The sequence below is a fragment of the Solanum lycopersicum genome, chromosome 6 (genome assembly GCF_036512215.1).
Source record: "Solanum lycopersicum chromosome 6, SLM_r2.1".
Taxonomy (NCBI): Eukaryota; Viridiplantae; Streptophyta; class Magnoliopsida; order Solanales; family Solanaceae; genus Solanum; species Solanum lycopersicum.
In genome coordinates this window covers 29,186,056-29,208,232 of record NC_090805.1, presented here as the reverse complement: position 1 = coordinate 29,208,232, position 22,177 = coordinate 29,186,056, and the positions used below count along the sequence as shown (strand labels likewise).

The 22,177-nt window shown below is 34.8% G+C and overlaps 1 protein-coding gene across 2 annotated transcripts; it reads left to right on the top strand.

Annotated features, from left to right (window-relative positions):
• Positions 1-7,287: 7,287 nt before the first annotated feature.
• Positions 7,288-20,254, top strand: LOC101258563 (protein RDM16-like). Of its 2 annotated transcripts, none has more exons than XM_010323673.4 (6): positions 7,288-7,856; positions 16,641-16,925; positions 17,137-17,574; positions 17,661-17,855; positions 18,054-18,214; positions 18,737-20,254. In XM_010323673.4, the coding sequence occupies exons 1-6, from the start codon at positions 7,347-7,349 to the stop codon at positions 19,626-19,628; spliced, it is 2,481 nt and encodes an 826-aa protein (XP_010321975.1). In that variant the 5' UTR covers positions 7,288-7,346; the 3' UTR covers positions 19,629-20,254. The 2 variants fall into 2 exon arrangements, with proteins under 2 accessions (XP_010321975.1, XP_019069957.1); XM_019214412.3 differs by lacking the exon at positions 7,288-7,856 and having other exon boundaries at positions 16,641-16,724; positions 16,807-16,925.
• Positions 20,255-22,177: the final 1,923 nt, after the last annotated feature.

Sequence of the window (22,177 nt, the reverse complement as noted above, 5' to 3'; positions counted from 1 at the left end):
TAACAGCTTCAAATGATGGAGTTTAATCAATTAATAAAAGTAACTAGGGTTTACGTGTTCCCCACAAGTTCATAACTTGATAATTCTAACTATAACAATTATTTCCTAGTATCTTGCAAACAAAGTGATAAGTTATGTATTTCTAAATCCTTGATCCGGCATCTAGAAAATTTCACTCCGCACCTTGGTCCGGCTACGTGTGTTGCTATACTAACCCTTACCTTTACCTCATATTAAGCATCGTATTCGATATTTGACTAAGTTATTACCTCGTACCAATCAATACTAGCCTATTAGATAGTATACACTAAATCTATATTGATAATTCTTTTCCTATTATCTACCTCCTTGGTCCGGCAAGTAGCATTAAGGCGAGTTCTAACGTTGGTCATCCGTTAAAAAGACTTCTAAACGAAAGAATTATCAATGCATGCAAGACACTATTCTAGAATTGTTATTTTAGTTAGGTTTTACCTCATTATTCACCTATGGTTCCCACAACCCTAGTTATGGAGTTTAGTTACCCATAGTCATAATCACAATATTCAAATATGTAATATAATAATTCATGCACTTACTTCAATGAGAAAGAATAAAATCCAGAAGTTCACTTGATTAATCAACAAAAGTCACCACCAATCAATTACTGAAATTAATTGAAGACTAAAGATTCTCCACAAGTGTAACAATAATCACCAAGTCTAATCCACAAAAGAAACTCAAATAACCAAGAGTATAACCCCAATAACGAGGTTTTTTGAACTATTTATATAAAATAAAAACCTAATTAAATAATGACTCTATTTGCTAGAAATCTGTCAAAATGCGGCTGGGTCGACGGACCTTGCGACGGATCGTCGTGGTCACGATGGGCCATCATGGACTCCGTCGTCCCATACTTATGCAATTTCTTCTGCTTCTCTCTTCATTACCCTCAACGGCAGGTATGACGGATCGTCACAGGCACAACAGTCCGTCGGGGGTATCTGTTCCATAACACTTGAACTCTTTGAATTTGGGTACTGGACTACTTCTTTGATCTTCATGACGAACCAGCAGGATGGACCGTCATGGCTACAACAGTCCGTCACGCACTCTGTAACCTTGCACTTGGTCAGACTTCTCCATCTTCCTTCAGCAGATGCACTACGATGCCACCTACGGACCGTCATGGGCACGACGAACTGTCACAAACTCCGTAGGTGGTACTTTTCTGTATTTCTTGCTCAAAAACCTCCGCATTCATCTTTTAGACAGATTTCCTGCAAATAAAGAGAAACTTACATAAAAATTAGTACAAAAAGGCTTTTGGACACACTAAACTTAAGGAAAAAGCATTAAAAATACCGTGAAACCACGATATATCAAACAACATCGAGTTGAGTTTGAGATTTTATTGGGATGAATCCTTCTTAGTTTTATGTTTCAAAAGTATAGCGGGATCTCCAAGAGTTCTTTGATTTGACTCCATAGCACTGACCTCGCTTATGATTTGTTATATTATGATTATCTTCCTTGTTTTGATTATTTTGTAATAATTCTTTTAATCAATTTGTATTGATAAAAATAATTATAATATGACTAATTCACCCATATTAATAGTATGTTTTTTTTAAAATAATTATTTACTTTGTAAATTTCTTGTTCAAAAAGTATAATTAAAAGAAAAAGAAACAAATACTAGAATGTTCACCACGTTTTGAATTTATGAAAAATAATCTAAACCACTTTTTAATCAAATTGCCAGTAACTCTTAATTGGTATGTGAAATATATAGCATTAAATTAAAAAATGTGAAATCGGACAATTTTTATAATTATTTTGACAACAATGAAATTGAAAAATATTAATGTGATTATCTTTGTGATAATCAAAAGTCGCAGAGGAATATTTTTAGGAAAATTTATCAAAGTAGTAAACATTTAGCATTAAATAAGACTATGTAATTATAGTTTGCGTAATTATGAATAATAGAAAAATATTAGGTGAAGAGGAGGGAAGAGACAGGCGAGTGAGGTTTAAGAGAGAAAGGAGAGGGTGTATTTTTTTAATCTAATTTTGGATAAAAAGAGTACAAATACAAATTGATTTATATCAAAATGAATACATATTAAGAGGAAAGAGGCGAGTGAATCGAGAGAGGGATGAGAGAGGCGAGCTATATGGAGAGATGGAGGAAAGGGGATTATATTTTTTATTTATTTTGCATTGTATTTTGTATTAATTGATCATCAATGTATTTATATGACCATTTACTACGATTTACCCTCATGTACCTTATGTTTCGACGACATTCTTGATGATAATGATTGTGTTTTGACTTAGAACTACAGTAAATGCACACTAACCTACAAGCGTATGCAAGGGTTCTTGAAGGAATATAAGCTAAATAGGGGGCGGCGGGAGCGAGGGAAAATGAGTGTGAAGAAAAAGACACCTAGAGTAGTCTTGAACCGCGGTAAGGGCCTAAACTACTGGAGCCAAGTTTGGGCATGTTGTTGGCACAGCCTGGTGCTATGGGGGCGCATTACCCCTTGCCAACCCCGACTTTTTAGACAAATTTTAGTTTATTTATGATTCCTAATTAGACTAGAAGTGGAATTATTTTTCTAAACTCTATAAATAGGATCCTAGGGATATTCTGTGGGGAGGAACTTCTTTATCATATTTTGTAGCTGTAATACTTTTTATGGTTTGTTTTTTCTTCTTCTTTTCTTAGACATTAGTAGCTAAAGACCCTTGTAATGGCGCTGTGACTACGAATAATTGTTGAACATCGATTGTTTGAATTAATGTTGGTTATCACTTTACTTGTTTTTGTATTCTTGTTTTAGTATTTCATGTTTGATCACCATAGAGATAAACATATTGTCTATTCTTGTACATGGGAAACAAAGAGGTTGATAGACCAAAGAATACAAAAGGCTTGGATCTCTCTTGCATATTAGTTATTCAGATTCGTATTTAGGATTGACACCCAAACGAACACCGAGCTTTGTTACTAAACATGATGAAATATAAATGCTCGCCAATTGAGTTTGTCTATCCTCGCTCAATGATGTAGTCAGACAGTCAATTGGAGTAGGCGATTAGAGGTCGGGAGATCATGATCATAAAGTCAACCTGTAAATCAGTAATTTGATAATCATAGTTAATTCATTACATGAGATGTGATACATAAAACCTTAAGCATGTTGCAGTCCTGAAATTTTCCAACCATTGTAAGTAATTTTATTATTTCATTCTTGCATTCTTAGTATTTAAATATAAACTAAACCCTTTTGATACGCTTGAATAAATAATAAGCTAGTATATTTTAGTGAAATAGCTAATTGATAAGTCCTTTGTGTTTGATAATTCGGCTCTTTTAGAGCCACTATATTACTTGTGTGATCGCATATACTTGTATATGTGCAATTGAAGCAACATTTGTTTTGTATAAGTTGTATTCAAATTGTATTTTGTATTTATTTTGCATTCGATTCTGTATTTATTTCGTATTTATTATATTCAAAATAAAAATATATTCATCCTCTCTTTAATTGAATACAAATGCATTTGATAGGGAAGATGAATGCAGTTTGTATTCGTATTAATAAATATACAATTGATGCAAAAAATATAAAAATACAGTTTTTTGAGTTTTTCAATATAATTTTGAAATAATATACAAAACTCTCACCTAAATTTGACTGAATACAAATTGATACATAATAAAATTTGAATGTATTTCTTCTTAGAGAGGGGGGGGGGGGGGGAGAGCGAAAGTATTGTTATAAAAATAACATATTGCTTTTTTTTTGTAATATTTTGAAACTATAGTCATTTTTCATAAATAAGTTGCTAATTTTGATTAGTTTGATAAAAAAAATTATATTTTTATCCTTTAAATAAAGAAGAGAGTTTGGGTTTGAATCCATGAGTGAAGATCACGAGTCATCGTTAAATAATTATTTTAAAATAAAATATCTTAATACGAATTAAAAATTATATTCAATAAAATAAAATAAAATAATCATCTCTATCGGAATGCCCATAGAAGCCTTATTGCTTTTAACCAATATACTTCATCAACATCAATCAAACAAAATGCCGAATACCTATAAGAAAGGTATGAAATTTATAAAAACATATATTATAAACAAGAATTCCAACTTAGATTTCTTCTTCTTGAAAGAAAAGATTCAACGAAAGATTGTTACTATTAAAGAGAAAAACAAGATGATAAGAAGATTGAAGAGAGCAACAACAAATGAGTAGAAAAAGAACAACATATTATTGTAGAAAAAAATAAAAAACATTTTCACGGCTAAAGAATTAACTTTATATTCATTGTAATTTAATTATTTAAAGATTATTCTTTTAATAAATATATTAAAACAATTTTTGCGTAAAATTCAAAATAAGAAAGGTGAACGTAATATCAAAAAGGTGTTATTAAGTCAAACATGAAGAGAGACCTACGAAATTATTCATATTATGTTTATAAAGTGCTTTCAATGTAGTTCATTAACATCAAATGTCTATTGCATTAGAATCGGATATGAAATGTGACACTTGATTTTTGTTTATAGTAAAATTGAGGCCCGAGAAAAAAGAACAAGTCTCAAAGCTTTTATTTTCTTAAAAAGATATTTTACAAGTCAAGATGTATAAAATATATTTATAACCTAATTTTATATGGGTAAAAAATATATTTAATTTTTTTTCTATACATATATAGGTGTTAGGACATCTCCAATCCTACACTCTATTTTACTCTCCAAATGTAGAGTTATCTATTTTTTCAAATAATCAACCCCAACCCAATTTTCTATTTTACTTTCTAAAAACGAATCTATTTTTCTCTCCTCAATATTATATTATTAATTATATTTCATTCTTATTTTTTTTATTTCATAATGTAAATTATTTTTTTCTTTTTCACAATAATTACTTTATATAATTCTTATGTGATACATTTTATTTTTTTAATTTTTTTATTTAGCATAAAATTATATTTTATTCTAAATTTTTAAATATCATAAATTGCAAGAAAATCTTATATAATATATAAATTAATAGACAAATTCAAATAAAAGTGAGATACAATTACATAAACATTACATAAACACTCAATTTTCGAAATTATTACGTTGCTCTCATAAATGCTCTATTAATGCATGGGAAAAAGACAAATATATCCCAAAATTATCATAAATAGTATGTCAATACCCTTCTTTATACTTCAAGGTTATTCATATCCTTATCGTCAATCTTTTGGGTTGTTTTTACCCTTGTGACAACCGGAGGGCCACGTGTCATTATCTAAACAGTCTATCAAAAATCAATTTACTTTTTACCCACAAATTAATAAAACCCATCCATCTACCAATAATCTAGCCCACCCATTACCCACATAACTTAAACCCTCAATTCTTTCACAAATTAATTTTTTCCCCTTCCAACAATAGTTCTCCAGTTTGAGCTTAGCCGTCGTCGTCATCCAAATCTGCTTCAACTTGCACCTTGTTATCATGAGCGATTGCATTTACTAATATCTGATCAATCATGGTAGCCATTGACATACCCATCCCCGTCGATAAATAACACGACAATTTTGGGGATTTTAATAGGTGTTTGTTCCTGTATTCTGTAGATTTAGTTTAAGTCTTCGTTGCTTTTTCAATTGTTCTTTATGAATCTCTTATTTGGATGGTTTAACTTTTGTTCTGGTGAACCTTATGAGAACTTGTGTTCACTGTGGTAAGCCATTTGAAAATTTTCATATGAGAATCATAGGTTGTTTCTTTGTAAACTTTCATTGATAGCTTCAATTTACACATCATTAAAAGTAAATATTCTGGAAAGTGAATTATTTTTATTCATTTCCAGGCTTTTTGAATTGTTCAATTTGTTTCACTTCTTTGATTTACTCTTTATTTATGTTGTCGATTCATGTTGGAAAATTGTGAAATTCATCCTAGATGGTTCAAGAGAGCGTCTTTTGTTTTGAGATTTATAAGGAGTCATCAAATTATTCAAGGTCAGATCACTAAGGATCATGACTAGGTTTCACGAATTTGAAGTTGTGATATGGTACTTATGGATTTGAGTTTTCAACTGCCAAGAGTAGCGACATGGAAGACAGCGTGTAGGTATCTAGGTCGGCTTGTTGTAATTATTTTTCGTCAAAGAGCAAGGTTCAAGTATGAGAAGACAATAGAAAATTATAGTGAAATCTTTCTGTAATTCGAGTGTGGATATTTTTTATTTGGTGTATTTTTAATTAATCATGAAGATTTTTTAAATTTTGGGTAGAAATTTATTAAATATCGGGTCGGTTGACATTTGTTCGTATAAAGGGTATAAACTCTCCACAATTTGGTCGGTAGGGATACTGATGTCCTAATAGTATAATGAGGGGTATACGTGTATCATTTACCATAGTTCGAGGACATATTCGTCCTTTTTTCCTTAATGACTTACGGAGTTTTAAATGGACATTTTTGTCCTTAATTTTTTTTTATGTCGAGCTAAAATATATTCAAACTAGAGATTTCATCTACCACCATTTTTGTTGTTGGAGCCTCTATGACATCTTGAATTGGTGCATAAAGATCATATTCATTCTCAATTATCACATTGAGCAGTATAATACATGTAGTCATTATATCATGAAACACTTTCTTTCTCCTAAAACGTGACGGTCCTACAATAATTGCAATACTCCGAATGCACGTTCAATATCTTTTCAACATGATTTTTCTATTGCAAATTAATTATTATATTGTGTATTGTATTTTATCTTGTATTTAAATTATTATGTTATGCATTGTATTGTTATCTGTATTTAAATTAAAATTTTTATTTTATCATTCTAATTTTGTATATTCATTACAATGAAAGTTAATAATAAAATAAAGTTTTATTATTAATATAAAAATAGATTTTTTTAAAAATATGACTAATTTGATATTAAAGTAGAATATATTAAATAATATATTTTTAAAAATATTATTTAACATTTAAAAAGATTATGAGTATATGTTATTTAATTAATGAAATTATATGTAAAATAATACATTAATTAGAAAGTAATGAAAATAATTATAAAATATTAAAAAGTGAAATAGAGCGTGTGAATAGTAATTCTACAAATTTAAAAAACTATTATTCAACTTTCTAATATGATTGAAGGTGAATTATTTTCTATTTTACTCTTTAAATATAAAAAGTAAATAATAAATTAGAAGTGGATTGGAGATGACAAAAGGAAGTGTGGATTCTTAAAACCCGACCCGGCGGATCATAAGGTAATATAAAGTCTCTGTGTGTGCCCTAATAGTATCAAATATCTCATAGATATGGCTGAGAAAGAGAAATCGAGCAGGGATTACAGAGACAAACACCGCAGTTCCAAGGATAAGCACTATGAAGATGACCACCGTCATCATCACCATCGTTCCAAGCATCGGTCGGAAGACGGACATCACCGATCTGAGAGAGAGGGAAGCCGAGAAAGATCTCATTATCATGATAGGAAGGAGGAATCACTGGAGAAAAAACATTCGCATAAGAGGAAAGACCGAGCAGAAAGTGTTGATAGATACAATGCGGATGACAAGAGACCTAGAGTTTCTGACAAGAGGAGGACCGAGGACGACAATGGTAGGGATAAGCGGAGAGATGATGATGGAGATTGGAGGGATAAGGATGAGGAGAGAAGAGAGAAAAGGAGGTTTGAGGGTAAAGCAAAGGAGGAGGAGGATGTTGAAGTTGATGAAGAAAGGGGGGGAGGTGGATTGCAAATGCCAACTTCTAAGAAAGAGCCAACTGATAATGTCCAGGATCAGGCTGTTGGTTCCATTGCTAAGGTGTGTTACCTAATGCATATTATTCATCATTTTAAACTTATTTTGTTTTTTCATATACAACTGTGGTGCTCAACTTATGGTACTTGCTCCAGTAACTGTATTCTATTCCCAATATGTCCACTACGGCTCAGGCAGATGAGGAAAGAATAATATTTCCTAGCCTTTTCACCTTAGATATTCAAACCATGGTTCACTAGTAACACCCTTCGCTGGAAAATTATACATTTTATATAAATAAAATGCTAAAATGCTACCCTGTTAGGAACCCAGACTCCCCTAAAAACAAATCTGTAAACTTTCAAATGTTATCTTTCAAATGGAATACAGCAATAGGAACAACACTTGAACTGTAATTTTCTAATACCAACAAACAGAATGTCTTACAAATAGCAAATAGAGAATAGTCCTGACAACCAAGGTATTTCGAGAAACCTTAACTTCCAAATCTGCCGTAGAAAATCCTACCCAAGAAACTGACTGTCTTTTCTTCTTCCTAGTACTATTAATAACAAAATAACTACCTAAAATGCTCGGTAACTTGCTAGGTAACTACTAGAAATACACACACATAATAATTAATAAATAAAACAGGTACATGTAGGCCTTATTCTCATCCTTTTTCCTGTTGCTATAGACCCTATTAATAGCAGGTCTAACAATACCCGCCTCAACAAGTTTCACCTTGTCCTCAAAGTGAAATTGAGGAAACTGTGCATCAATGATTGCATAGGATTCCCAGGTGTCTCAAAGAGGTGTCTCAAAGTCTGGTAAGTCCTTCCACTTAATTAACACCTCTTGGGAGCCATTCAAGAGTGTACGACAATCTAGTACACTTTCAGGTTGCACTTGCATTTTAAGCTCTTCAGATAAGAAAGGAGGGAGCTGCTGAGTTGGAGTAGAATCCTTTACTGCACGCTTAAGCCAAGAAACATGAAAAACTTGATGGACCTATGAATGAAGGGGTAAATCAAGGCGATAGGCAACTTCGCCAATTTTATTCAAGATAGTATATGGCCCATCGTAATGAGGACTTAACTTTTGATTAACCTTTTTAGCAAGTGAGCGAAGCTTGAAAGGTTGCACATGAAGATAAACTAAATCACCAAGATGAAAGACAACTTTACGGCGCTTAGTATCAGCATAAACTTTCATTTGAGCTTTAGCATGGGTCACATTAGCTTTGAGTTCATCTAAGATAGTGTTGCAAGCAATAAGTTGTTGATTGACCTCTTCTACACCAAAAATTTCATCAGTGAAACACAATAAGGAGGGAGGATCTCGCCCATATAAAGCTCCTAAAAGGTGTCAACTTGGTGGAACCATGGTAAGTGGTATTGAACCAAAATTTAGCCCAAGGAATCCATCTTGGCCATTGTTTTGGATGTGTCTCCGCAAAACAATGTAAATACGTCTCCAAGGAGTGATTGACAAACCTCAATTTGACCATCTATTTGAGGGTGATAACCTACAACTTGAACAGTTCTTGCCAAAATTGGCTGACAAAAACTCGATCTCGATCAGACACAATTGATTTGGGAAAACCATACAAATGTACAATCTCACGAACTAATAGTGTAGCAACACTCTTTGCTTTATATTGATGAGACAAGAGGAGAAAATGACTATATTTAGTAAAATGGTCTATCACAACAATTATAGTATAATGCACCATTACTTTTGGTAACCTGTTGATGAAATCCATAGAAATATCGTTCTAAGCTTGAGTAGGAATATTTAATGCTTGCAGCAAGCCTGCGGAACTAAGGCTTCATACTTGTTCTACTTGCAAACTCCACAACTAGCCACAGTTTTATGCATCCCTTTTGATTCCAACACTTCTGAAATGCGCTTGTATGTTCGGGAAAATCCTAAGTGTCCAGCAGTATGTGAGGAGTGAAATTCCCTTTGGGTTTATGTGGAAAGATCATCTAAGGTAGTGCTGCGTACAACAGAAAAAGCCATGAAATGAAATTGACGGGACAAATCATCAATGACTTTATTTCCACAACCTGGGCTATTGAATCTCAAAATCAAATCCCATCAACTTGGTGATCCAGTTTTGTTGCTCCTCTAACATAGTATGTTGGCCCATGAGGAATTGGATACATCGTTGACCTGTTTGTATAAAGCCCATCAAGTAATGATGCCATTTTTGTATAACAAAAACGATGGCCATTAACTCCCTCTCATATACTGATTTTGATTGAGCTCGAATAGAAAGTCCTCGACTTAGATAAGCGATTAGATGTCCTTGCAATTAGAACAACTTCAATTCCTAATCCTGAAGCAATTGTTTCTACCACAAATACTTTGTTAAAATCTGGTAGTGCTAAAACCGGCAAACTGACAATAGTTTCTTTAAGAAAATCAAAAGCTAATTGAGCTTCTTTATTCCAATGAGAACCATCTTTCTTGAGCAATTGTGTGACTGGATGGACTGTTTTACCATAGTCCTAAACAAACTTCCTATAGTAACCAGTGAATCCTAAAAAACCCTGCAAACCCTTAACATCTTTGGTACTTGGCCAATTTACCGTACTTGTTATTTTAGCGAGATTCGCTGAGACTACACTTGCTGAAATAATTTGTCCCAAATACTCTAGTAGTTGCTGTCCAAAATGCCACTATTTTCTATTGACAACCAAGTTATGAAATTTTAGAACTTGTAGCACCTGCCGCAAATGACCCAAGTGAGTAGGAAAATCTGCAGAATAAACTAATATGTCATAAAAAAAGACCAATACAAACATACGTAAGTAAGACCGAAATGTTTCGTTCATCAAGGCTTGAAAAGTAGATAAAACATTTGATAAACCAAATGGCATGACCAAAAACTCATAATGACTTTCATGTGTACAAAAAGTTGTCTTTGCTACATCTTCCTGACAACTGTATTTGATGGTTCCATAATCTTAGATCCAATTTCGAAAAGATAGTGGCACCCTAAGCTCATCTAGTAATTCGTCGATTGCATGAATTGGAAATTTATTAGGAACTGTAATCTTATTAAGGGCTCGATAATTTACACAAAACTGGCTACTCCTATTTTTTTTATGAACGAGCAACACTGGACTGGAGAATGGACTTGTACTTGGTTGAATGATACCAACTACAAGCATTTCCTGTACAATTTGCTCAATCTCATTTTTCAAGTAATGGTGATAACTATACGGACGATTATTAGGTGGATTAGATCCCTTATTATGTCGGATAACATGATCATGACTCCTAGGTGGCAAAGATTTCAGTCCCTCAAGTAAAGTTCCAAATTCGTATAGCAATTGCTGCAAATCCAAATTCTCTTGTTCTTCCCTTGTTGATAACTCATTCAAGTCAACATAGTGCCCTTCTCCATCTGTTTGCAAGACTTTAAACAAAGTTTTGAGTGAAGCCACTAATTTGGACAATGAGGGACCTCCTTGAACAACTTGTGTTCCCCCCCCCCCCCCCCCAAACTAAAACTCCCATTTCAGATTTCGGTGTCAATGTTTTGAAATTTGCTTGAATATCCCCCAAAGTCTCTAACCACTTTAATCTTAACACTATGTCGAAATTTCCTAAATTAAAAAGGAAATCCATGTGATGCACAATTTTTCAATCACAATTCCAGCTTTTTGCAGCTTCCCTTACATTTTACTTGCTGGCCGTTCCTTACTTCCACCACAAACGACTTAGTTTCTGTTTGCTTTAATCCTAGTTCTTCGGCCACTGTATGAGAGATAAAATCCGTTGATGCTCTACTATCAATCAACACTTTAACCTTCTTTCCTGATATGGTTCCCCATACCTTCGAAGGCTTCTTGTGAGGTTAATCCAATAATAGAATACAAAGACAATTCCATTAACTTTTGAGACTCTGGTTCTTGAACGTTTAAATGATCTATCCTTGTATTTATTATTTCATTTGAGTGTTCTTCTATGGATCCCTCTTGACCGTCCTCTGCAATAGGCAGATTTAACTATTTTGAATTGCATATGTGATTGGGGCCATACCTTTCATTGCAGTGAAAACAAAGTCTTCTTCTCAATTTATCCAGATACTCTGCATCAGATAGTCTTTTGTAAGCTCCTCCATGCCTTGCGAAAGTTTCAGATCTTGACTGCACGAGTTCGCCTCACTTTTTTCGCTTGAAAATGTCGTGGTTCTGTTGTAACTATTGTACGAGCAGAATGATAAGGTGTTGTGGCTACATGTACATGGGACTTGTAGCACTTCTTGTTCTGCTATTTTCAGTCATGGGCAGTGTTGTGAAAAGCGCGCTTTATTTCAAAGCGAGGCGACACCAGTGCGCTTTTTTCTCGTGAGGCGATGCGATCTGAAAAAAGCGCTCGCTTCAGATAAAGAAGCGAGAAGCGACACTAAGGCAAAAGCGCAATAAAGCACAATTAGGGTTTTTTTTTTTTAAAAATAGTCTTTTTTTAAAAAAAAATCTGAAATATACAACATAACTTAATTTTTCTTTCACGACTCTTCTTTCGCTTCTTCTCTCTTCACAACCGCGACTGCAGGTAAGTTTTAACCGATGTTTATTAGTTCATATCTGTGAGTTCCTTTTCTCCTGAAATATAAAATCTTCGCCTTTGCTTCATCTCTGTGAGTTTCTTTTTTCTTCATGATGCGACTGCTGTAGTTCTTTCTTCTTCTCTTCTTCTCTTCATCTCTGCTGTGATCTTCTCTGTTTCTGTTCACAATTTACTGACTGCCTACTCTGTTTTTTTCAATTCTTTTGCTTCTTTTTTTTTTCGTTTTTATTTTGTGATCAATGTGTATGCTAGCGGCTCTTTTTTTATATATTTTTTTGACACTTCTGATGATGAAGAAGATGATGACCAATTATAACCCTTGGTTATGGCACTTGAAGAGTTTGAGGATCTTGTTGAAGAATAGGAGTTTGAGTATTTGTGATTTAATTATGTTTTTGATTTTTTGCTTTATATGTTATTACTTATGAGTATTATTGACTATCTATTTTCTTTTAATCTAAGACTATATTACCTCTATTTAGTTATTTAGTATTTTTTTATTTTTATACTAAAAGTCGCTTTTTTTAAAAAAAGTGCGCGCTTCACTTCACGCTTCTTGCTTCTGTGAAGCAAGCCCTCGTCGCTTTTTTCCGCTTCTCGCCTCCCAAAACACTGGTCATGGGAAAATATGTTGAACCCCTAGGAAGTGGTGTAGGCATAAGTCTAGGCAAGTGGGCTTGGCTAAGAGCTCAATTTTTTATTTCATTACGCCGACTTTGGTCCAAAATTTGGGTTAGATTTTCCATCTCGCTAAGACACAATTTTGCCTTGATCTCCCCTCTCAATCCATTGATGAAAATCCCCATCAAAACTGCATCATCGACATCTTTCAAAGGTGCTGAAAGCAATTCAAAATCTTCTCTATATTGGGACACACTTCCAGGTTGTTGCAATCCTATCAAAACCTCATATAAGTTCCCTAACTGTGACGGAGTGAATAGTTGGAGTATGGCTACTCGAAACACATCACATTTGGCAATCGGCGTTCTTGTTTCTCACCATTGAAACCAATTTAGGGCTCTACCCTCAAGGCAAACAACAACAGCCTCCAATTTATCCTTGTCATCAATTCCATTGTAATGAAAATAGCGATCTGCTCTGTTAAGCCATCCATATGGATTATCACCAGAAAATAAGAAAATAAGGGCAGTTCCAGTCTTCTAGGACGTGTTTCATCACAATATTGTGGCTGAACTTCGCGGAATTCATCACCTCTGCGATTGTTGGTGTTCTCTGCCATCACATATGTGTCTTTAATTGGATCTGCCTGGACCACTGACTTTTCTTTCATATGTTGAAGAATTTCAGCATCATGTTTATCTTTTTTTTTTTTGCATCCAATCTCGTAACTGCCCCAGATACTCACATACTTAATCTTTTATTGTATTTCGTCCATTGTCTCTACTCCCTCAATCCTCCCCTCCATTCTGGTTGAAACAATAAAGACTCTGATGCCAAAATTGGACCCAGACTCTCCTAACAACAAATCTGTAAACTTTCAAATGCAATACAGAAATAGGAACAACACTTAAACTGTAATCTACTAACGCCAACAAAGAGAATAAGTCTTACAAATATCAACTAGACAATATTCCTAACAACCGAGGTATTTCGAGGAACCTTAACCTCCAAATCTGCCAGAGAAAAACCTACCCAAAAGACTGAGTGTCTTTTCGTCTTCCTAGTACTACTTACTACAAAATAACTTCCTTAACTGCTCGGTAACTACTAGAAATACACACACATAATAATTAATAAATAAAACATATACATTTAGGCCTTATTTTCACCCTTCTTCCTGCAGCTATGTTCACCCTTCTTCCTGCAGCTATAGACCGTATTAATAGCAGGTCTAACATACCCTTAACAGTTAAATATTATAGTTTAGACACCCTTGACACAACAAGATGTGGGCGCAGGTTCGAATCCCTGCGGCTACTGCCAGCCCTTTATAATCATTATAAAAAGAACTATTTTATTGGTCTAAGTTATTATGTTGATCCTTTAATTGTCTAAGCATAATTTAATTACTTTCTAAATAATAGGTAATAACTTTTAGTTTTGAATTAATTCAAATATTATTTATCAAAATGATTCTTAATTAGAAATTACCACTTAAAAATCTAATTATGAACATGAAAGTTTAGTAGCTAATTGAATTTTCAAATCAGCGCAGAAGTTGTTGTCTCAGCATTTAAACAGAGGACCTGAATGGAAGAAAAAAGTAAAGTCGAAACTTGTTTCTAAGAAAAAAGTTGAAGAGCATTCTTTGGCATTTTTATAGATATAGGCTCCAATTCAGCAACTCCATTTCTGTTTTGCACACTGTTTTTCTTTTTGATTGTTGAAAAAACAGAAAGAAGGAAACTGGCAGATCTCAAAAATGCTCACTCAAGATGGGAGTAAAGCTTCTTATCAGGAATGTGCAGGGTCTCAACAATAATGATGAGAGAAGCACTTTGAAATATCTTATTCACAAATGGGGGATAAACATCATATGTTCCAGGAGAGTAAAATAGAGGAATGGAACATTTCACTGATCAGGCAGGTTTGGGGGAATAGGTGGATTGATTGGGCAGAACTCAAAGCACTTGGCACCAGGGGGGGGGGATTCTAGTTACGTGGGACAAAAGAGCCTGGAAAGGTGTTGATTTTGAAGCTGTGATTTTCTTTCCTGTAGATTTGAACGTTTAATTTAGTAGATGATTTCAAATGGGTTTTCTCTGGCGTATATGGACCTTATACTAACCATGAAAAAACTGAGTTGTGGCATGAATTTGAACGTATAAGGGGATTGTGGTCTGATCCATTAATGTCAATTCCATATTTCTAGATTAGGCCAAAGTCAAAGTTAACCCAAAAAAGACAACCTCGAGATTTGTGGTTGAACTCTGAAATAAATTACGTTTCGGGGTTTCCATAACCCTACAAGTCCTAATATTAAATAAGATTTCTAATCTGACTTCATATTAATGTAAAATTCTCAATTAGATGTTTTTAGGGCTTGGACCCAAATCTTCCAATTTCGCCGTTCTATTTCATAGTTTTGATGAAAAAATCTGGTGAAGCTAGTTTTGTATATGGATTCAAGAAGTTGGACTGCCCTCCAATTTGTAGCCTAGGTCGTCCAAAATTTTGTTGGAATGTCAAAAATTTCGGAAACAACCCCTTTTATGTCACAACCATTTATGCAATTCTGATGGCTAGCTCGCAATGCGTCATGCTACAATCTGGCTGGCCTTGCAATTGCATGGCTATTTCCGCAATTGCAATTTGCAATTGTATGACTGAATCCGTAATTGTAGTGTCGCAATTGCGAGGCCATTTCTGCAATTGTGGTTGCACTAGACAAATAAAATCTGCAACATGTTGAAGTGTAATTTCTTGCCCTAAACTCACCCGAGCACTTTGGGTGCCAAACAGAAACCAACCCCAACAAGTACAAAAACCATATTTGAACCTAGGGGGAGCTAAATCAAGGGACATGATGTGATTATTCAAAACAAGGGGTTAGGAATTGGGATGCTACATAATTACTTGCCACAACCCTAAAGTGTCTCAGTGATCGTGTTGTTAGATACAATAAAACATTGATGCGCTGTTACAAAGGATTAGATTTGTTTTTGACAATATTGATGAGACTAATGAATGGTTAAGTGAAGTCCTTGAAAAGCATGAAGGTGAAGAAGTATTTGGTGAAGATTCTAATTTCACTTGGGGTTGCGGAGGAAGTGTAGTTGAGAACATTTACAGTTGAAGGACATAGGAAGGGCAAAAGTTGCTACAGCTTATTGGTTTTGACAATCTTCTAGAAGAGTAGGATGATGATCCATTTATGTTTTGATTTGCTTGTCACATGGATGAACTTTTTGCCATCTGCTTTTCGGTTTTAAAATTGTGATTATATACGTTGTGTTTGTGCAAGGTTTATTTTGGCCAGGCCTAGTCTCTTTTTGTGCTTTGAGCTCTCAAAAACACCATTGTGTTAAAGGTTCACTTCTGATTTAGAGATTCAGTCGAGAAAATTCTTGTCATATTGTCACATGGAATTATTGTAGTGCTCTGCTCGGGACCGAGTCTTTTACCTTGGAAGATCTGGATAGCATATTTGACTTGCCCATATCTTTGCTGTTTTGTGTTTTTTCCTTCTGATTGAGAAATGCTGTTCATATTTTTTTTTTGTATCTTGAGATAAGTACACGTTCATTCCACTGTTTGTGACACTTGGGTGCTCTCTGGGATTTTTTTGCTGATTTTCAGGGTGAGACAATGGGATCATACAAGGTGACATCAAGGAATTTGCCTGGTAACTACTTGGCTCATGGTGATTCTCCAGCTACCAAGGTATCTTTGCTTTCTACCACAAATGAAAATAAGGGAGTTAATATTAACGGATCTCATCAGATTCATGGGAAATCTAGTACAGATGGGACAGTTTCCGGTGCTGGCAAGAGTGGGAGCTTATCCCTTGATGCTTTAGCAAAAGCAAAGAGAGCTTTACAAATGCAAAAGGAGTGGACTCAAAAGGCCAAGAAGATACCTGCAGTAAGTTGCTACAAATATCTAGCACATATCTGTTTTGCACGCGTTTTTTTTTTTGGTTGTTGAATCTCTTTCGCTCCCGATCCTGGTTCCCTTTCCCGGGGACGGTTTTGGGGGTGTGGGAGAGCAAAAGGATATAAACGGAAGATTAGTGTTTTCACTTTGCTATAAACATATCATGGTCTTTGTAACTGTGCTCATTTTTATCATGTAGTTAAACAAGAACAAGGGTCCCAACTTTACTAGAGAGGGACTTCCACAGGTGGGACCCAAGGAGAGCCTTCAACCTTCGGCTAATGCAGGGATTTTTCCTACTCCAGTTGCATCTTCAGATGCAGGGGTATTGCTAACTCCTGGTTCAGCACCAAGTGCATCCATTCCACCGTCCAGTGGTTTGCCTCATCTTAAGGGGCTCACAGCTCAAAAATATGAAGCAGTAAAGCGTGCACAGGAGCTTGCTGCTAAGATGGGATTCCGACAGGACCCAGAATTTGCTCCCCTCATAAACATGTTTCCGGGGCAAATGCCACCAGAGGTTACCCTTCAGCCGAAGCCTGCAAAAGCCCCTGTTCTTCGATTGGATGCCCTTGGTAGGGAAATCGATGAGCAGGGAAATATTGTCAATATGCTTAAGCCATCTAGCACGCTTAAGGTATGGCTCATTTCTGTTCTTGTTGTCCATTCTCATATTTTATATTTTGTTTGAATTTATGTGTGAAACCTGGAGTATATGTGCAGGTGAACATCAATAAAAAGAAACAAGAAGCATTTCAAATTCTCAAACCTGAACTTGAGGTTGATCCTGAGAAAAATCCGTATTATGATCCAGGCATGGGAATTGACAAGAACAAAATTTTGAGGCCCAAGAAAATGACTTTTCAGTTTGTGGAGGAAGGCAAATGGTCAAGAGATGCAGAGATAATCAAGTTAAAGGTATTTAACTTTTCCCTGTTATGGTTGCTGCTGCTATTGGGGTACGTTCCTTCCTCGGGTCCTACACAAGATGCTTCCTGCAGTGGGCTCTGCCCTCTTTTATGGTTGCTGCTGCTGTTTTTTGTGTTCTTCAGTACTCCTTCTCTGTTCTTGTTGCTTCCTATACTAGTTTAACCATGTTGCAACATTTGTCTTCAGAGCCAATTTGGTGAAGCACGAGCTAAAGAGCTAAAGGCAAAGCAAGCACAGTTGACCAAGGCTAAAGCAGAGCCTGACATAAATCCGAATCTCATTGAGGTATCTGCAAGGGTTATCGCCAAGGAAAAACAGAAGGAACCTATTCCTGACGTTGAGTGGTGGTAAGTTGATCTAAATGTTTTTCAATGTCAATCTTGCTTTGCATTCTAGTGAACTTTTGTATGTCTCCAGAGTTCTCATTGTTGGGGCCACAGTGTGACCCGGGAGCTTGAACTGGTGGTCTTGATGTTAACTGTAAAATGAGAGCATCTTGGTAGGTGGTAGATCCCGATGTGCTTCTGTGATCTGTCTATATCTATGCTTCACCAAGATACGAAATAAAGAAAGAACATGCATTATGCAACCTATCCACATGAAATTGCTCCACCTTCCTCTGGCTATATCTTTCTGCAGAATTCTTTGCATGAATACCTGTAATGTGGATTGTAATATTCTTGTGATGTTGCAAGCCTCTTTGGTTTGTTCTTTTTGTTACCTATGCTAAACTTGTAAATTTCTGGAGCTGAAAAATAATGAAATATTGACTAGAGAAAAGGGTTTCATTTGTCTTGTAATAGTCTGAAAATAACTTGAATTGACTGTTTCTTTTGTGCTTGCCCTTTTTTCTTGCCTTGACCTGCCAGGGATGCTCCTCTGTTACGATCTGGTACTTATGGTGATGTTGTTGATGGTAATGTAATGAACGAACAGTTGAAGATTGAAAAGATCACCATATATGTTGAACATCCTCGCCCTATTGAGCCACCTGCTGAACCAGCTCCACCTCCTCCCCAACCATTGAAACTAACCAAAAAGGAGCAAAAGAAACTTCGAACTCAGCGAAGATTGGCCAGAGAGAAAGAAAGACAAGAAATGATACGACAAGGCCTGGTGGAACCACCAAAGCCGAAAGTTAAAATGAGCAATCTAATGAAAGTTCTTGGCTCAGAAGCCACACAGGATCCTACAAAGCTTGAAATGGAGATCAGAAGTGCGGCTGCTGAGCGTGAGCAGGCTCATGTAGACAGGAATATTGCTCGTAAGCTTACCCCTGATGAGCGTCGAGAGAAGAAAGAGAGGAAACTTTTTGATGACTCAAATATCGCACCGGAGACTATTGTTTCAGTATACAAAATTAATGACCTCTCCCACCCACAAACGCGCTTCAAGGTGGATGTTAACGCTCAGGAGAATCGTTTGACTGGGTGTGCAGTGATCTCAGGAGGTATTAGTGTTGTTGTTGTTGAAGGTGGGAAAAAATCAATCAAGCGATATGGGAAACTTATGCTTAGAAGAATTGATTGGGCAGCTGCTGGTAAGAAAGTAGATGATGAAGGTGAAGGTGAAGGTGAAGATGAAGATAAGCCTCTCAACAAGTGTGTGTTGGTCTGGCAAGGGAGTGTTGCTAAATCAAGCTTCCATAGGTTTTTTGTTTATGACTGCAGGACAGAGGCTGCTGCTCGTAAAGTTTTTGCTGATGCTGGGGTTCCCCATTATTGGGATCTTGCTGTTAACTTTAAAGATGACGAATTTTAATTTATTTGAATGTCCTGCTATCTCTGCTAAACCTGGTTTTCTAGTCTTATGATGTTCTATTGCAATTGGATTGGTCCGATTGTGTTATGATATTGAAGGAGAAGAAAAGTGAAAACTTCAAGGATACTTGTAATTTCATGTTCTCAAAGGAGGCACTTGATACTCTTAATCTTTGCTGTCCAAGGCAGAGATGGCTGTGGAACCGTGATCGGCATCTTTCTCTATTTTGAGTAGATTCTACTTGTTATTAGTAGTTACTACTCGTAGTTCAAGGTAACCTTTTGTTTATGATCAATGTGTAAAAACCACTTTTCCGAGCTGAGCTAGTCTAGTGCTTAACAATATCAGCATCTGTTGACTGACTAGGCGGTTGCTGCATTAAGGGTGTTAGTTGGTATCACTGTGTGCTTGAAGCTTTATGGTTGCTATAGATGTCTATCCTCTTTGTTCTGATGCAATGAGTTGTGTCTGTTTGTTCGAATATTACTTATTAGATGTAATAACTGTTGGTGCATTTGCTTGTATCAATTGGCAAACAATAGCTTTAAGTTCCTAAAATGCCATTATATAAATGGCTAGAGGCTAAGTACTTTAATGTCTATATATTACTTGTCTTTGAAGTTCTTCACCATTCTCCTTGAGAAATTTAACAGTTTTATTGTCAGAACTTGTGCAAATTTTCCTACATCTCTTCCTTGAATGTTTCACTCTATGATTATTTTACTAACGGGGCAGGATAATGTATATTTGAGAAAATAGTGAAGATGAAGTGTGAACGGTGGTGAAGACACTATTCAATTTGGACCACTCGTGCAACTTGTTCTTTCTATTTCTATTAGGAGAGTCATTTTTCATATTCTTTTTTCTGAAGACAGAAAATTGTAGAAACGTTTTCTACCTACCAAAGGGTGCCTTTCAAGGAAAAAGATTTAAATATATACCTGGTATTTGTGATTCATGTGCCATATGCCTAGTATAGCTGCTAGAACTGGATGTGAGATGGTTCTAAATAAGATTTCGATATGCTTTTTTCTGAGCCGAAGGTATCAGAAGTCGGTCTCTCTACTTTCATAAAAGTAAGGATAAAGTTACATGCATATCACTCTTTTTGAATTCTATTTATAGGATTATACTGTGTTGTTTTTACATGGTTCAATGATCATTAGATTCATAACATTATTCAAGGTTAATATCGTAAATAAGCAACAAATTGGCTTTAGATAATTGAGGGATCCACATACTATACCTTGTATTAATTATTATTGAAGCAATAGCACACTACAAAATGCCAAAAGATACTGAAGTCGAGTGTTGGAACGCATTGGTGCCATCAAATCCAGTCTCCAACGCCGATTAATTAGTTAGTTTGAGAGGATAATCTTGATTATTATTATTATTATCATTAATTTTTACGTTGTACGTGAATATCAAATCATATACTACACTATATTAAAAATAATGCCAAAATTATTAAATAAATAATTATAAATAGAATGATAAAGTATAAGTTCCTATGAAAAGTAAATGTAAACTTTATTTTTATTAATACTAAATATGTCAAATCAACATCAAGGAAACACCTAAAATTATTTATAATATATAGCTAGATATAGATAAAGTGATCTAGCGCTTCTCTACGCTCTTCAATTAAATTTATTTTTTTTCTTTTTTTGTTTTAAATAATTTCTTATTTTAAAATTAATTTTAATATGTAAAATAAAAAAATATCACTCTTTAGATCTCTTAGTTACACATGTTAAATGTACTTTTCCTGTCCCCCTCCCCATAGTGCATTACTTAGTTATAATTGTATTGTTAGAGTTCTTACTTTTAATATAATATAATATAATATAAATATTCATATAAAATATAGTGGATATACCAAATTGGATGTTTATAGTTGGAGAAATATATTAATTTATCATTTATGTTAGGGAGTGCTAAAATGTCATTGAACTTTGAGATATTTCTCAATGTTTGTAAATCACACTCGAGTTACTAAGTAGAGAAGAACAGAAAACATAAAAAAATGGTAGTTCAAAAATTTGAGGAAACTCCTCCATTTAAAACTAACAAATGGTAGTATGAGCACGTTCTTATTGCTCCTTATCATAAAAGACACGACCCTTCAGAATGGTCACAATTCATCGAAAAAGTTAAAACTCTTTCGAAAAGTCGTAAGCATTCAATGAGAAGAGTGTTAAAATGAGTAGAGCCCCCCCCCCCCCCCCCCTTTTTTTTTAATATTATATAAAATAAATAAATATAATGTTAAATATAGAAGCTATACTAATTTTGGTGTTTTAAGAAGAAGAACAATAAAAAAACTTTTAATTTTTTTAATTTATAAATGTATGAAAACTCCTCTTTTTATAGCCAACAAAGGATAATGTAATAAAAATGATTATTTTACCTTATCTAAAACAGTCACTACACTTTAAAAGAATCACGACACTTAAAAAAGGTCACCACTCATAGAAAAGTCATAACTCTTTGGAAGAGTAACAATCCTTCGAAAAGTCACAACTTTTCGAAAAGATCACAACCTT